At 37.3% G+C, this 17,847-nt stretch overlaps 1 protein-coding gene across 1 annotated transcript in view; it reads left to right on the plus strand.

Annotated features, from left to right (window-relative positions):
* NEB (nebulin) overlaps nt 1–17,847 on the plus strand; it is a 216,959-nt gene that overhangs the window by 32,891 nt on the left and 166,221 nt on the right. The window contains exons 24-34 of the mRNA XM_061135714.1: nt 406–513; nt 599–712; nt 5,361–5,558; nt 7,525–7,632; nt 10,474–10,572; nt 11,344–11,448; nt 11,535–11,642; nt 13,379–13,690; nt 13,795–14,001; nt 16,029–16,133; nt 17,078–17,185. Of these exons, the coding sequence (XP_060991697.1) occupies nt 406–513; nt 599–712; nt 5,361–5,558; nt 7,525–7,632; nt 10,474–10,572; nt 11,344–11,448; nt 11,535–11,642; nt 13,379–13,690; nt 13,795–14,001; nt 16,029–16,133; nt 17,078–17,185 (1,572 nt within the window). The remainder of the gene's footprint in view (nt 1–405; nt 514–598; nt 713–5,360; nt 5,559–7,524; nt 7,633–10,473; nt 10,573–11,343; nt 11,449–11,534; nt 11,643–13,378; nt 13,691–13,794; nt 14,002–16,028; nt 16,134–17,077; nt 17,186–17,847) is intronic.

Below are 17,847 nucleotides of genomic sequence, written 5' to 3' on the forward strand. Positions count from 1 at the left end.
TTTCCATAGTCTCTGTTACTATCAGAAACATTCTTTCAATCACCATACTGCCTTCCTTCCCACCAATCCCTAGAGTTTCACAAGATCTCTCATACTCTCATAAGGAAATGTCACATTTCCCCTTCTCCAGTTGGTTGTCACGTTATATTATCCTTTATATATCAAAATAGCAGAGTCTTTAGAAAGTTTACAGAACAGTGGAAAGAGTATATTATACTTATTTTGTGGTGGAGGAAAGAAGCCAGATGATAGATAATAAGCTATACTATCATTTGGTAAATACAGCATTAAATAGGTAAAATAAGTCTCTATATACAAAGTTTCAATCTGTTTTAAAATTTTTACTGAGTTAATCTGTGTTAGATATTGTTCTTAAAATTCCTGTGCTGAAATTTTTCTGTCCAGAATATTTATAAGCATGACTGGGAGAAGACCAAAGCTAAGAAGTTTGACATTAAGGTGGATGCCATTCCCCTGCTGGCAGCCAAAGCCAACACCAAGATCGCTAGTGATGTGAGTATGGCCTGGGCACCTGGGCGGGGGGGCCTCAGCGATGCTTCCTGATGAGTGGGATCTGACTCATGTGATGTCCTTACAGGTGATGTATAAGAAAGACTATGAGAAAAGCAAAGGGAAGATGGTTGGAGCTCTCAGTATTAATGATGACCCCAAGATGCTGCACTCTTTGAAGACGGCCAAAAACCAGAGTGATGTGAGTGCTTTTCTCAATCCATCTTATTTTTAGTATTGTGTCCCAGGTAATATGGCCAAGGATAGTGATGTAAAAGGATTGCATCAGGTTCATAACAACAAACTGCTGAGCAGAACTTTAAAAGGAGAATGATTCCCCAAGTTTTTGTACCTCTCACATTTGAGGAGAGAAATTGTTTGTACTTGATTACCATTTCACTTTGAAAGACCTATGTGCTCATATTTAGTAGAATATTGAGTATAATTTTTAGCATCATTTGGAAAACATTAAGTTATTTTCATATTTTCTAATTGAAAAGTAACTTTTAAAATTATCAAGTTTTAAAAAGTGACCTTATTTTGAAAGAAAAATCATGAGTCAGAGATAAAAATCTTAGTATAGCAAACTTTGCTCTTTATTGACTTTAGTAATTAGTATTGGCCTAGATCTAAGAAAAATATACCATTAATTATAGTTACATTTGAGAATCTGATAAAAGATTTGGACCGTCTCTTTAGAAAAATGGAGATTTTTTCGTACCTTTACCTTTCAGAGAATTCATGGATTCCCTAAATATTTGCCTTTAGGCCATCTATCATCTTCCAGTTAAAATTCTTAGCATAGAGAGGCAAACATACACTATCACAAATTATAATATACACTATATTTTAAAATGCTTAGAGAATCCCTTAAGAGTGGTTAAGAATGTTCAACATAGTGTGAAATATTAGTTTTTCATGATGAAAGAGAAAAGTGTTTATATCTTTTGCTTTCATTTTAACCATGTGAAAGGGTGAGATTTAGAGCATTCCCTCCATATACAAAAATAAACTCAAAATGCATTAAAGACCTGAAATCATGAAACTCCTAGAAGAAGAACCTAGGTAGAACCCTCTTTGACATAAATTGTAGTAATATTTTTTGGGATCTGTCTCATAAGGCAAAAGAAATAAAAACAAAAACAAAAATGGGACTAAATTAAACTTTTGCATAGCAAAATGAAGAGACAACCTATGAAATAGAAAATATTTGCAAATGATATAACTCACAAGGGGTTAGCATCCAAAATATATAAACAGCTCGTACAGCTCAGTATCAAGGCGACAATCCAAAAAAAAATGGGCAGAAAATTTGAATAGACATTTTTCCAAAGAAGGCATATAGATGGCTAACAGACACATGAAAAGATGTTCAACATGGTTGATTTTTGGCAGAAACCATCACACTTCTATAAAGCAATTATCCTTCAATTAAAAAATAAATTTAAAATTTAAGAAATGTTCAACAACAGCTAATTATTAGAGAAATACAAATCAAAACAACAATGAGATATCACCTCACACCTATTAGAATGCCTATCATCAAAAAGTCTAAAAATAACAAATATTGGCAAGGATATAGAGAAAAGAGAACTCTCCTACACTGTTGGTGGGAATGTAAATTGGTGCAGCCATTATGGAAAACAGTATGGAGGTTCCTTAAAAAACTAAAAGTAGAGCTACCATATGATCCAGCTGTCCCACTCCTGGGCATACACCTAGAAAAGAGGAAGACTCTAGTGCAAAAAGATACAGTCATCCCAATATTCCCAGCAGTCTTATTTACAATAGCTAAATATGGGCGCAACCTAAGTGTCCAACAAATGAATGGATAAACAAGATGTGGCATATGTATACTGCTGAGTATCACTCAACCATAAATAAGAATGAAATTCTGCCATTTGCAGTATGGTTGTACCTAGAGAATATTATGCTTGTAAAATAAGTCAGAGAAAGACAAATATTGTATGATATCACTTGAGAGTGGAATCTAGAAAATAAAATGAATGTATATAACAAAACAGAGATAGATATAGAAAACAAACTTGTAGTTACCCGTGGGAGGAGGGAGAGAGGGGCAAGATAGAGGGGTTTAAGAGATACAAACTGCTTATGTATAAAGTAGATACACAATTAGGATATATTCTAGAGCACAGAATTATCACAGTTATAGCCATTATCTTGTAACTTTTAATGGAGTGTAATCTATAAAACTACTGACTTACTATGCTGTCCATCTGAAACTAATATTGTAAATCAACTATACTTCAATTTAAAAATACAGCCATTTGGGACCTAATGAAACTTAAAAGCTTTTGCACAACAAAGGAAACTATAAGTAAGGTGAAAAGACAGCCCTCAGATTGGGAGAAAATAATAGCAAATGAAGGAACAGACAAAGGATTAATCTCAAAAATATACAAGCAACTCCTGAAGCTCAATTCCAGACAAATAAATGACCCAATCAAAAAATGGGCCAAAGAACTAAACAGACATTTCTCGAAAGAAGACATACAGATGGCTAACAAACACATGAAAAGATGCTCAACATCACTCATTATCAGAGAAATGCAAATCAAAACCACAATGAGGTACCATTACATGCCAGTCAGGATGGCTGCTATCCAAAAGTCTACAAGCAATAAATGCTGGAGAGGGTGTGGAGAAAAGGGAACCCTCTTACACTGTTGGTGGGAAGGCAAACTAGTATAGCCACTATGGAAAACAGTGTGGAGATTCCTTAAAAAACTGGACATAGAACTGCCATATGACCCAGCAATCCCACTTCTGGGCATACACACTGAGGAAACCAGATCTGAAAGAGACACATGCACCCCAATGTTCATCACAGCACTGTTTATAATAGCCAGGACATGGAAGCAACCTAGATGTCCATCAGCAGATGAATGGATAAGGAAGCTGTGGTACATATACACCATGGAATATAACTCAGCCGTTAAAAAGAATTCATTTGAATCAGTTCTAATGAGATGGATGAAACTGGAGCCCATTATAGAGAGTGAAGTAAGCCAGAAAGATAAAGAACATTACAGCATACTAACACATATATATGGAATTTAGAAAGATGGTAATGATAACCCTATATGCAAAACAGAAAAAGAGACATAGAAATACAGAACAGACTTGTGGACTCTGTGGGAGAAGGCAAGGGTGGGATGTTTCGAGAGAACAGCATGTATATTATCTATAGTGAAACAGATCACCAGCCCAGGTGGGATGCATGAGACAAGTGCTCGGGCCTGGTGCACTGGGAAGACCCAGAGGAATCGGGTGGAGAGGGAGGTGGGAGGGGGGATCGGATGGGGAATACATGTTACTCCATGGCTGATTCATGTCAATATATGACAAAACCCACTGCAATGTTGTGAAGTAATTAGCCTCCAACTAATAAAAATAAATGAAAAAAAATAAAAAAATAAAAATATAGCCATTTGGGTCTTTGACAACATGTACAGACAGGTGTGAGCTGATCTGAATTTGAACAAGAGAGTTAGAACAACATAGTTGAGGGAATTCCCTGGTGATCTAGTGGTTAGTACCCTGTGCTTTCCCTGCCGGGGCATGAGTTTGATCCCTGGTCAGGGATCTAAGATCATGTAAGCTGCATGACCAAAACAGTTTAGTCAAAAGCAGTTCCACACACCAACTGCTGTTATAACATTGCTTTATTTGTTTATTTCTAATAAAGACAAACTGTATTTTTTCAGTGTTCTTGCATGCCATCACAAAGTGGCCATATTTTATCATCATAAACCAGGGCCTAGATTTTACAATTAAAGAGATATATTTATTCTATGAAACTGACTACCCATGAAAGATTAAAAGGAAGATTACATTCCCTAGTAAAGCTAAAAGATCAGATTATTTGCAGAAGGAATTCCTGCAGGACTTTATAATGCACATCCATACTTGCTAGCTTGGATCACTGTCTTAGCGCTTATGTGATTATACGGAGGTATAATGGGTTTAGAATTTTCCTAAGGGTACTGGGCCAGAATTTTTCTGTTAAGGTGATTGGTGAGCAAACATGATGAAGCTGGGCTTTGACCTAATTAGCACCCTCTCCAGCCATTCCAGAAAACCAGCCAATGAAAGTTCCTTCTGAGGCCTAGGTCAGGACATCTGGTTTATGAGAACACTGTACATAAAGACCAAGGTTACTTTCATGCCTTAGTTTCATGAATTTTTCTCCTTTGAGGTCTTGTAGCTGCTGAAATCTGAAGCTTCTTTTAAATTGTAACCAAAATTAAACTTAGTATGAACAAAAACCTTTGGGGTTCTCAGTGGAGCTTATTTATTGTCCAAACTAGAATAGTCAGGTTGAAAAATCAGTAACTATTCATTTAAAGATGACTTTAGAAAAGTCAAGAAGTCAAGTGTACAGCCCTATTTACAAAGTAGCAATTTTACACAATCAGAAGTACGAAGTGATTGTCATATAATTTTTGACAATTTAAAAAATACTTCTTTAGTGGAAAACTCTTCAACGGTTATTAACTTGGTAGAAATAATGCTTATTAGTGGTCCTTGAAAAACCCTATTTTAAAATAAAATATAGCTGGCTGAAGCAGAAACTGTGGCCTATTCATAATGTCTGATAGTTCCTCTTTGATCTTAAAAAAAAAAAAAGATTTGAGAAGATCTGTCCATGTATGATTTGGGGGGAGAGGTGTTCAATAAAGTGAAACATATCAAATTTTAAGAAAAAATCACTCACTACATGTTTGGGTCTATATCTCTAACTTGTATTTATTGCTTAATAGAGATCTCTGCTTTTCTGCAAATCCGTTGAAGATTTGTATTAATAATTGGTAATTTCTTATTCACAGCGTGAATATCGTAAAGACTATGAAAAGTCAAAAACTATCTACACGGCACCTCTTGACATGCTCCCAATCACTCATGCTAAGAAATCTCAGGCAATTGCCAGCGATGTGGACTATAAGCACCTCTTACACAATTACAGCTACCCGCCCGACAGCGTTAATGTGGACCTTGCCAAGAAGGCTTATGCACTGCAGAGCGATGTGAGTAACCAGTTTTTCTCTATTCCTGCTATTTAAGGTAGAAACTGAGAAGGGTTTCTAAGCTTAGTGATGTTTTTGGCAATTCTCATAAGTGTCTGCACTGTCTTCTGTATGTAGCAAATATGTGATGGAAAAATTATCCTGGGGATTCTATGAGAGCACACTCTTCAGGGTTAGAAAGGCCTGGGGCTGGCAGGCACCCCACCACATTGCTTTTGGGAAACTGATCAACCTTGCTGAGTTTAGAGTCCTCCTTATAAAATTGGAATAATACAAAAGAATTGTTTTGATTATTTAAATCCATTCAAAATACTCTTAGCATGGTGCCAGGCCCTGGTGAATTCTCAATAAACATTTGCTAGTATTAGCATCACCATTAGCATAATTATCACATTCATCAGTCAGTAATTTTTTATATAGTTTGCTATCTTGTCTGAGAATAAAGTGTATGATTTATCATATTACTTTTTATAATGGCTGGGTTTTTTCCTGCAGATCAAAACGTCTTTAGGCAAATAGATTTGTCTGAGCTATACAATTGAACACCTTGTCCTAACAATTCTATTTTTTTAAGGGTAAAATATGCATAACATAGTGTTGGCCATATTTAACATTTTTAAGTGTACAGTTCAGCAGCAGTTAATTACACTGTTGTAAAATCATCTCAGAACTTTTTCTTCTTACAAGAACTAAATCTTATGTGCATTACATAATTCTCCATTTCCTCTTCCCCTCAGTCCCTGTCAACCAGCCTTCTACTTTCTTTGAGGCTGGAATACTCTAAAGATCTCATATCAATGGAATTATGCAGTGCTTGCCTTTTTCTAATTGGCTTATTTCACTTAGCATGATGTCCTCAAGGTTCATTCATAGTGTGTGTGTCAGAATTTCCTTCCTTTTTGAGGCTGAATAGTGTTCTGTTTTGCATGTATATGTGGTATTTGGTTTATCCATTCATCTGTCAGTGAACATTTGGGTGATTTCTACCTTTTGGCTATTGCGAATAATGCTGCAATGAACATGGATGCGTGAATATCTTTAAGACCCTGCTTTCAATCCTTTTGAGTATATACACAGAAGTAGAATTTCTGGATGATAAAATAGCTCTATTTTTAATTTTTGAGAAACTGCTATACTATTTTCTATAGCAGCTGTACAATTTTACATTCTCATGACTAAATATTCTATTTTATGCATTATTATCCTTTTGTTTCATTTTGTTATGTTTCTTCCTCCCAAATAGATCACAGTTTTCTCAAAGGCAGGAACCAATGGTTTCTTGATTTTTCATTCCATTTAAAAGGCCCCCGCTGATCTAAATTTTGTATCTAGAGCATATGTTTTAGGTATCATCTATAGCCAGACAACAAGAGTTGGTTAAGAGTAGGTTATTATTTTAATAGCATCAAGTAACTGTCCCCCAGATAGGTTCAATTCCAAATGATAACTGCTCTCCATAAGCAAATTATTGAATACAACTATTTTAAAATGCATTGTTAGCTAATGGAGAAACACTCTTAAGCTGACAATTACACATGAAGGCAATGTGTGTAAACACTTAGTACAAATAATTACTATCAAGTCTTATCAGCAAATGAGCAAAATTTATCCATCTTCAGTATGGCCTTCAGTGACATAGAAACACAATACTAGTGTTCTAGTGAGCAAACAGATCTGATGATCAAAATATAGCGATTTCATTTGTTCTTTGAAATAGTTTTGAATTTAGCATTTTCCACATACTTGGGAAATAAGGATGAAGGAGAATATATGCCAACTAGAAAGAACAGTGAAAACCTAAAGACTTAAAATCTCTCCCCCAGGAAATGTTTAAAATAACTTCAAGGCATGGAGTAAGGAACCTGGTCAGAAATCTTAAGCATTTTTGGGGGGGGAAAAATGTTAATGATTTACAAATAAGGATGGCTCTGAATAAAGAAGTGTAACCTTTCTCTTGGTCTTCTAGGTCGAATACAAAGCTGACTACAACAGCTGGATGAAGGGTTGTGGCTGGGTGCCATTTGGGTCCTTAGAGATGGAAAAGGCCAAGCGAGCGTCAGACATTCTGAATGAGGTACAGCCATCACCTCTCTCTGTGTCAGGAGTTGTGAATGTGTCGTGCTAAACCCCCCCCAAACCATGGGAAGGGCCTCCTTTACCACTTTATTTTCTGGTATTGTTGCTATAGGAAGAAACCAAATTATCACATGTATGCATTATCTCAGTAGATAATTGTACCCCTTCACATCACCAAAGTCATTTATGTTAACCATTTATAGCAGAAATATCTTCAACAACTTTATCGAGGTATAGTTTGCATACCACAGAATTCACATATTTTAAGTGTACCTTGACAAGTTTTATTAAATCCATATAGTTGTATAGCCATCCCCACAACCAGATTTTTTTTTTGAATGGTAAACGCATCTTTATTTTCCAGAAGCAAACTAGTTAAATGAGTAATATACTTAGAAATACATAAAACAGGAGTGAAATCATCATGGTCAAGGGAGGCTGGACTGGAAGTTCGGTTAGGTCATTGGATGTATCAAGAGATTAGTTCAAGGTTGCTTCAATTTTGGCCTTGGGTTTCATGAGATTCCCCCTCTAGTTAGGAATGGTTTTACCAGCAGGAAAAAGAATATTTGAAATTATGGAGGCTACTCACATACTTTGCCTTCAAAATAGTTAGGAGGGAGTTGGCTGCTGCCATATATTCAGTGGTGTCAGACCCACAGTTGAATTTTAAGATGCTAAATTTTTCCCCCAAAATTCCCACACCCATTTTCAACCCCAGACAATTACAGATCTTCTTTCCATCTCTATAATTTTGTCTTTTCCAGAAATATCTTTTGAATCAGGATTCTTTCACTTAGCATAATGTTTTTGAAGTTCATCCATATTTCTACATGTGTCTGAAATACGTTTGTTTTTGTTAATAGTATTCCTTTGTATGGGTATATCACATTTTGGTTGTCCAACTGGGCATACGGATTTTTTCCCCCCAAAATATGGTGATTGTAAATTATGCATATAATGACAATTATAGAAATACTTTTCTTTGAAGTATTATTGTTCCCTGTGCTATCTTCTTGATGACTTTGAAGTGGTGTATATATTGTAATTCAGCCTAAAAAGAAACAGTGGTGATCCTGGGGTTCTTTTTTTTTTTTTTTTAATTTTTTTTCATTTATTTTTATTAGTTGGAGGCTAATTACTTTACAATATTGTAGTGGTTTTTGTCATACATTGACATGAATCAGCCATGGAGTTACATGTATTCCCCATCCCTATCCCCCGTCCCATCTCCCTCTCTACCCGATCCCTCTAGGTCTTCCCAGTGCACCAGGCCTGAGCACTTGTCTCATGCATCCAGCCTGGGCTGGTGATCTGTTTCACCATAGATAATATACATGTTTCGATGTTGTTCTCTCGAAACATCCCCCCCTCGCCTTCTCCCACAGAGTCCAAAAGTCTGTTCTGTACATCTGTGTCTCTTTTTCCGTTTTGCATATAGGGTTATCGTTACCATCTTTCTAAATTCCATATATATGTGTTGGTATGCTGTAATGTTCTTTATCTTTCTGGCTTACTTCACTCTCTATAATGGGCTCCAGTTTCATCCATCTCATTAGAACTGATTCAAATGAATTCTTTTTAATGGCTGAGTAATATTCCATGGTGTATATGTACCACAGCTTCCTTATCCATTCATCTGCTGATGGGCATCTAGGTTGCTTCCATGTCCTGGCTATTATAAACAGTGCTGCGATGAACATTGGGGTGCACGTGTCTCTTTCAGATCTGGTTTCCTCAGTGTGTATGCCCAGAAGTGGGATTGCTGGGTCATATGGCAGTTCTATTTCCAGTTTTTTAAGAAATCTCCACACTGTTCTCCATAGTGGCTGTACTAGTTTGCCTTCCCACCAACAGTGTAAGAGGGTTCCCTTTTCTCCACATCCTCTCCAGCATTTAACAGTCCCTTCTCCGACAACAGCTGAACATTACTGCTGCTGTCAGGTGAATCCGCCATCCAGGAAGTCAGACCACACAAAGTAGGATCAGAGGTGCTAAGTGAGGGTTGTCTTCCACGCCCAAGTTTTTGTTCTTGTTGTTTTGTACTGCTGTTTGTTCATTTTGGGTAGAAACTCCTTTATATACTCAAGAGAGATCATTCAGAAAGAGCTCTTCTGGGTTGGTGGTTTTCAGAAGTCTGAAGTTGAAAGAGGGGATGCTTATATATACACAAGAGAGGGATTATATATAATATGCACATAGGAAGAGAACTAGGAAAAGAATATAGGAATGAGGATAGCTAGATGTTGATAGCTCCCAGTTGAGACACCTTCCCACTGTCCCCTCTCCTGTGTCTCCTCAGCACTTTGGTGATAATTTATGGATTAACCACATTAAGGCTTGCAAAGTGAAAAGTCCTCCCTTCCTCCCTAGAGCTGTTGCCCTAGTTCCTCAACTGGACAACTTCAGCTGCTGATGGAGTGACAGGGAAACTGGCACCCTTGAGAGCTTCTGAGTGTCATGTAAAGCTACACCACTTGTCCTTGCCTCTTTTCTGTGAATCCTTTAGAAAGCTCTGTGAGGTTTCAGGATTCTACTGAGCTGACAGTGCCTTCTTTCATATCATGAGCAAGAAATTAAGAGAGTGAAGTCAGTTCCTGAAAGTTGTATTGGTCTGTACTGTCCCCAAACAATTGAAAATTAGAACGATCTCTTTAAATGCTGGATTTTGTATTGTATTCATTCCCCCTGCACCCACAAGCCAGCAAAGAATCTAGTATTTTTACATTTTAAAAATCAGGAAAAGTTCTTGTCCCTCCAAAATGAATTTGTAAGATTTTGATACATATTAGCTTTGGTGAAAGTAATATTCTTTTTTTCTTTTTAATTCATCAAACAGAAAAAATATCGCCAACATCCAGATACTCTCAAGTTTACTTCAATTGAAGATGCTCCAATTATAGTACAATCTAAGATTAACCAGGCCCAGAGGAGTGATGTAAGTGCTAATTCTCTCTGTATTTATATGTTAACTAATGCAAATATGTGTATTCCAAATGTAATGATCACCTGTACATATCACACAGTCTAAAGAGACTTGAGTATGTGAGCAACAATATAATCCCTCAACTTTTCATTAATAAAATCATACCCTATTTATATCTTTAGAAGCTTATGTATTTAGTGCTGACAATTTTTTTTTAGCACAATTATATGTTGCTTTCCAAGGACAAGGTAAGAGGGACTTCTTTGATAACCAGAAACACAAACCTGTATCTAGGAAAGATTAGGAAAGTGAACATAGATACTACATCATATGGAGGAGTTACTATTTTAAGTCAGAGCTAAGACAAAAGTCATGCTTAGTAAAAACTACCCTTAAGTTCCATTAGTTACTCACTGCCCACAACGTATAATATAGGTAGTTGGTGAATCCTACCCTATTACCTTTTCCTATCCTCAAAAAAGTGTCTGGAGGTTAACTTTGTCATTGGGTCACCTCCCTGGGCTCCTCGGTAGGTACCCCACCTCAATCTGGAGGCTCATACCAAAGGACTTTTGCCAAGGCTAAACTGGCACTAAAATCAGATCCTGTGCAATGGCATAGGAGACCTTAATGCCTACAGATATTTTCAAGTGAATATGGGGATGGCTCTGTGTGTTTCATAAAAACTCCTCTATGCAGTGTGATCTGCTCAGAAATTTTTCTGTGCCATTAAACAATTTCCTGTACTTTTTTTGTTTGTTTATGCTTTTTATTCCCTTTCAGGTTGCCTACAAAGCCAAAGGAGAGGAAGTTATTCACAAGTACAGTCTGCCAGCAGACCTGCCCCAGTTCATTCAGGCTAAAGCCAATGCCTACAATATCAGTGAGGTGTGCACGTGGGTTCAGCTGCTCACAGGGGGTTAAGCCTTTTCTGCATGTGGTCTGAGTTATCTCAAATGATATTTTTCTTACAGAATATGTACAAAGCAGACTTGAAAGATTTGAGCAAGAAGGGATACAACCTGAGAATTGATGCGATTCCCATCAAAGCTGCCAAAGCAGCCAGACAGGCAGCAAGTGACGTAAGTCCAACTGGTGGTCTCCTGTGTGTAACCAGAAAATGTGGGCTGGTGGGCTTGTTACCCAAGTCACCACATCTGCTATCCCTGACTTGGAGTACGCCAGGCTGAAACTATTCGGGAAGGAAAGTTCTCTAAACAGATCTGAATTTTCTTGGGGGTAAGGATTTGTATAACCTTGACTGATCTGTTCTAATCAAGCCCCCTAATTTTAAATTGTCTTCTATAATTCTGCACAAATTCATGTCATTCCTCTGATAGACATAAAGAAGTTACTTGCTGTTTACATCATCATAACCTCCTGATGGTAAACTTTTATCTCAAAACTTGCTTAATTTCTATGAATTCTCTCTTTCCCATACCTCTCTTTTTACTTCTTTGCTTCTACAGACTGATGAATGGACTTCTAGTGTCGGAGCCCCTAATAATCAGTCATTGAAAGTGAAAGGTGCTCAGTTGTGTCCGACTATTTGTGACTCCATGGACTATGCAGTCCATGGAATTCTCTAGGCTAGAAAAACTGGAGTGGGTAGCCTTTCCCTTCTCCAGGGGATCTTCCCAACCCAGGAATGGAGCCCAGGTCTCCCACATTGCAGGCAGATTCTTTTCCAGCTGAGCCATAAGGGAGGATAATCAGTCATTAGGTTTCATTAAAGTTAAGACTTGTTTTTCTTTTCCTATCTTACTTCAATCCAGACGGGAGTTGAAGTCACTTCTCTGTGAGATTTAAATAAAATGGCCTCAAGGCCTTTCCTGCTGTCCTGCCGGAAGTGGGATGCCCTCCCCACCATTGCTTCTTGACCTGAGGCTTTACCTTTTCTGACCACCTCAGACTCCTGATTTGCACAGGATGGTTTTGCTCTGGCTCAGCTGGGCTCTACTTCCCTGGATTTATTCTTTCTCCTCTGCATAATCCAGAAATGGAATACAGCTGCTGCTTAGGATCCTTCCAAATCCCGAGTACAACTTAACTTCATATCAAACAATCAGTCAACACTGCCCCAATGTAAATACACTAAGATTGAATAATCGAAGTCCATGTCCGAAAAGCCCCGCTCCAGGATTTCTCACTGACCCCCTTTCTCTGTGGTGTTCCCTTCCAGCCACCCCATCCCAACATTCACACAAACCTTCCCTCATGTCTCTGCTTCTCAGCTTCCTGGGCTTCTTCCCAGGTCTCCTTAAGGAAGCTCAATTCTCTCCACTTTATTATTCAGAGCCAATTAGTGTTGCACACTACTTGTTCTGGGTCTCCTTTTGAATATCCAAAGACTCATTAAAATTGTACTATTACTAGTAAAATTCTTCTTCTACTGCTCCTAAAAGAGCCAGGTATTTGGTTTTAGAAGCATAGTATAGTTGGTGGAGATTGTGAAATATTTGGGCTTCCCTGGTAGTCAGACGGTATAAGCCACCAGAGGAGTCCAAATATTGAAATTTTCATTTGTCTCTATCACTGTAGAAGTGGAAAGAACTTGTTTTACTTTGTCACTGATGTGAATTATGGTAACATCCCCACCCCAACCTCTCTTGGGTGGCAGAAGCAACTACAGGCAACCAAACAGACTCTATAGCATTTAAATTTTACCAGGCTACATTTCAAATATATACAGGCCAATATCAAATTGTTTGGTTATGAAAATAATTTCTGGGGAGCTCAGTTGCTTCAAAATCATGGTCTCAATGTTCAGTAAAATCTTCCTAACTTAAAAAAATATACCCACCTTTTTTTCCAACAGTTCCAGTACAAAAAAGATTATGAAAAGGCCAAAGGGAAAATGGTTGGCTTCCGAAGTCTCCAAGATGACCCTAAACTGGTTCATTATATGAACGTGGCCAAAATACAGTCCGACCGGGAGTATAAAAAAGGCTACGAGAAGACAAAGACCAGACACAACACGCCCCATGACATGGTCAACATTGTGGCAGCCAAGAAAGCCCAAGATGTTGCCAGCAATGTCGGCTACAAGCATTCGCTCCATCACTACACCTACCTGCCTGATGCCATGGACCTGGAGTTGTCTAAAAACATGATGCACATACAGAGCAATGTAAGTGATGTTGACTCCACAAGACAGTCTCCCTGTAAGGTGGGAGCTTTGTGAGAGAACCCACCACCTGGGGCACTCACTCCTGTCTTCCCCTTTCACTGTAGAATGTCTATAAGGAAGACTACAACAACTGGATGAAAGGCATAGGCTGGATACCCATTGGCAGTCTGGAGGTAGAAAAAGTTAAAAAAGCAGGTGATGCCCTGAATGAAAAGAAGTACAGGCAACATCCAGATACCCTCAAATTTACCAGCATCGTGGACTCCCCAGTTATGGTCCAGGCAAAACAGAACACACGGCAAGTCAGTGATGTGAGTACAGCAAAACAGCATGCAGGAGAATGGAGGGAGGCTTCAAAAAAATCAGCTTGCCATTTTAAAATTTTATTCTCTTCCTTTTAGAATTATTATTGTATTTAAAAATAATAATTATAATTATTTTTATTTTGGATACTAACATTTTCTATTTTGCTTTTTACCTTCCTTTTTAAAACATCTTCCATTTTTAACTGCCTCGAAATTCTGTGTTATTGAATAAATTTGACATAGTACAAAACATTCTGTTCTTAAATCCCCACATCTTATTGTGGCAAATTCATCATAGTCCATTCTATATAAAGATTTCTGTATTTGCTTTTCATATGTAAAATATTAATACAGAGAAATAATACACGAGTACTTGATTTTGCACCTCAGAATTCATCACACACAATTATTAGAGAGACTTTGCTTAAGTCTTGGTGGAGATTAGTAAATTGTTTGCCTGTCTGTCCATGAACAATGTATATGGTCTGGCTAACGATAGATCTAAAGGAAATTTTGGTGTATGGACGAGTAATAAAGGGACATTAAAAACACTCACTCATTAATTCAATGAATGGATGTTTTTGAATACTTTCCACTGTATTCTGTGCTGATGATATAAAGGTAGAGGAAGATGAGTAGGATATAGGATAAAACAAATACAGAACAAGAGTATAAGACAGAAGCATGGGTAGAAACAGCATCACCATATGGAGAGACAAGTGTTACAGGAGAAGCAGGTGCTAAGTAGGTACAAGGGGAGAGAGCAACTCCTTGCCAGAGCCTCTCTGGCAAATAAGAAAGGCCACTTTTCTAGCAAAATGAAAAATATGACTGTCAAGAACTTGTGAATGGAAGGACAGTGAAGGATGAAGAATGCAGGATTATAACCAATTATTGAGGGTCTTGCATGCTAATTCATAGTCTGGACTTCAGTGGGCAGGTTACAGGAAGTTCTGAAGATGTTTAATCCATGGAGTTCTATAATGAGATCTGTGTTTTAAAAGTAGTTGGCAAAAAATGCTGAGGTTATATTGGAGAAGCGAAAGACTGGAGACAAGGAGATGAATTAGAAAGCTGCTATAGAAACAGAAGCCTTATTAGGGCTTAACTCAGCAATAGCTGTGGGAAAGGAAATGTTTAGAAGGTGAAAATGAGATTCTCAGAATTAGTAGAGATGGTTTCTAAAGGCAGTGAGGAAGAAGTGAAGATAGCTCTTAGATTCCTGCAAGGAATTATTTTGTATTTGGGGATTCATTTAGATATTAGTCATTTCAGATTTTACTTTTGATACATGTACACAGATTTCCATATGGTATTCCATGCTAAAGAAGTGGAGGTATATATAGTAAATGATAAACAAGAGATGTTTATCTCAAACAAAAATCTGCTTGAGATTCTGATTGTTTTAGTTTTAGAAATTAAGCAATTTTTTTTTTTAATTATCAAGAGGAGGACATGGTATGATTCCTGTGCCACGCATTTTGATGTCTTTCAGACATCTTTAAAATGACAAAATAGGGCAAATTTGAAGTGATAAACCTTTTGTATATGCTAGATTTACGTGTAAGCACCTTTACATTATGAGACAATTATCATGTGTCTTACTGATATTATAATAGAAAGTTTTTTAGCAGAATTGACTCATGCTAGCTAACTTTTTCTAAGAATAAAAAACAAAACATAAGACTGTAAGAACTACTAACTCTACTAACAAAAAAATGACTTTTTTCTGGCTTTAGTGAATTGTTTTATTCATGTTAGGATTTCACATTTAAACTCATTTTCTATTCATTCTGGCAAGCAAAGATTTCAATTTTCTTAGGATTTTTTTCTCTCTAATACAGAGGCTGTTGTGTTTCCCTTAAGATATCAAGCTCTTGAGTTTCTTAAAATAGGGCGATGCCTTTGATCATTTTAAACAATAGAAATAGTGGGAGATTATGCCAAGAAAAACTCCTTTAAGCATGTGATTAATATAGTTTCCTTTGTGTACCATCCATAATGCATTTTATTTTTGTGATTATGTGTTGTAGATCTTATACAAAGCTAAAGGAGAAGATGTGAAACATAAATATACGATGAGTCCTGATCTTCCTCAATTTCTTCAGGCCAAGTGCAATGCTTACAATTTAAGTGATGTAAGTGTGGTTTTTGATGGGGTGTGAAAGCCAGACCTGATAATAAAATAATAGAATTTTAGAGTGTGACAAGGCCTTGACAATTTAGGTCAATTTTCTCTAAAACCCCATTAGATCATACCTCATAATGATTGTTCTGAACTTCTTGAGTCGGCCTTTTCAAGTGTGGTGGTGGTGCTGGGTTAGTTGCTAAGTAGTGTCCAACTCTTGTGACCCCATGGACTATAGCCCCCCAGGCTCCTCTGTCCATGGGATTTTCCAGGCCAGAATACTGGAGTGGGTTGCCATTTCTTTCTCCAAGGAATCTTCCCCACTCAGGGATTGAACCAGTGTCTCCTGAACTGTGGGCGGATTCTTTACTACTGAGCTACCGTGTACTAGGACAACTGTTAGGGGATAGCGTTTTTCTTTGTTTAGACCTCAACCCCTATTCCTCTCATTTTCCTAGTTTTGCACATGAAGGAAGTTTTTAATCCTCCAGAAAAATAAGGATAAATGCTTTTTTTTTTAAAGCAATAACCCTAAAAATTTTAAAGCTAACTACAGGTCTTCCCTGGATCTTTCTTTCATAAGACGGAACAATTTCATTTTCTCCAGTTGGTCCTCACATACTGTGGTTTCTAGAACCTTGATTACTCTCCTCTGGATCCACTCCAGTTTCTCAGTATCCCTCTTCAATATGTGCCTAAACCAGACTTGGGTGAATAATTAGTACAGAGTCTAATAATTTTAGTTGTATAAAGTATGACATTTTGCTAAAGTGACTTTTTAAAAATTGAAATATAGTTGATTTACCATTAGCGTGACTTCTCAAAGTCAGTGTGTGCTATAGGAGATTCTTCTAGCTTCTCTCTGGGAAAGAACACAACAATCCCAGCTGTTGAGGAATCACTATGGCTAATGACCCCACAGCATGCCAACTTCTTTTTCCTTTTCCATCCCAGGTGTGTTATAAACGGGACTGGCATGATTTAATAGCCAAGGGCACCAATGTGCTGGGTGATGCTATACCCATCACTGCAGCCAAGGCGTCGAGAAATATTGCCAGTGACGTGAGTAAAACCTCTGGGTGAAATATTGGTGGATTGTCTTTTTAAAAAGTAATCAAAGGGTGCTTGTTAAAGTGACACCACATTGAAAACAATATGTTGAATTAATGACCTTGAAATTCTCCACAAATACTGCTTTGAAAACCTGTCATTTTTTCAACAATTTGTGATTCTTTTTGGTTGACCGTACTTGGTACAGCTGTCATAAATCTGAAAACAGCTTTCTCCTCTGATTCATAACCCAAACTACCTTCCCTGACACATTTCCCTCACAGCTCACATTTATTTTCAAGGAGAACACCCTGACTGACACTAACAGAATAAATTCAGATGACTGTCTGCATTATAATTGTATTAAGAAGGTTGAGAAGATGTTAGATAAAATGGATAGATTTTATAAACCAAATGGGAAAAACCCACTTTTCTAGAATATAATTTTGATTTATTTCATCTATAGTAGAATTGATACCCATTTCATCTGTAATAGAAAAAATATACACTTGACTTTGTCCCATCATTGAAAAACAAAATTTTCCAAAAGCATGCACACCCATAGATTTCACTGTCATGCCCTATTCCAGTGGCTACAGTTTCTTTTTTAACTTTTTATTTTGTATTGTGGTATAGCTGATTAACAGACAATGTTGTGGTAGTTTGAGGTGAAC

This window comes from Dama dama, chromosome 33 (assembly GCF_033118175.1).
Source record: "Dama dama isolate Ldn47 chromosome 33, ASM3311817v1, whole genome shotgun sequence".
Taxonomy (NCBI): domain Eukaryota; kingdom Metazoa; phylum Chordata; class Mammalia; order Artiodactyla; family Cervidae; genus Dama; species Dama dama.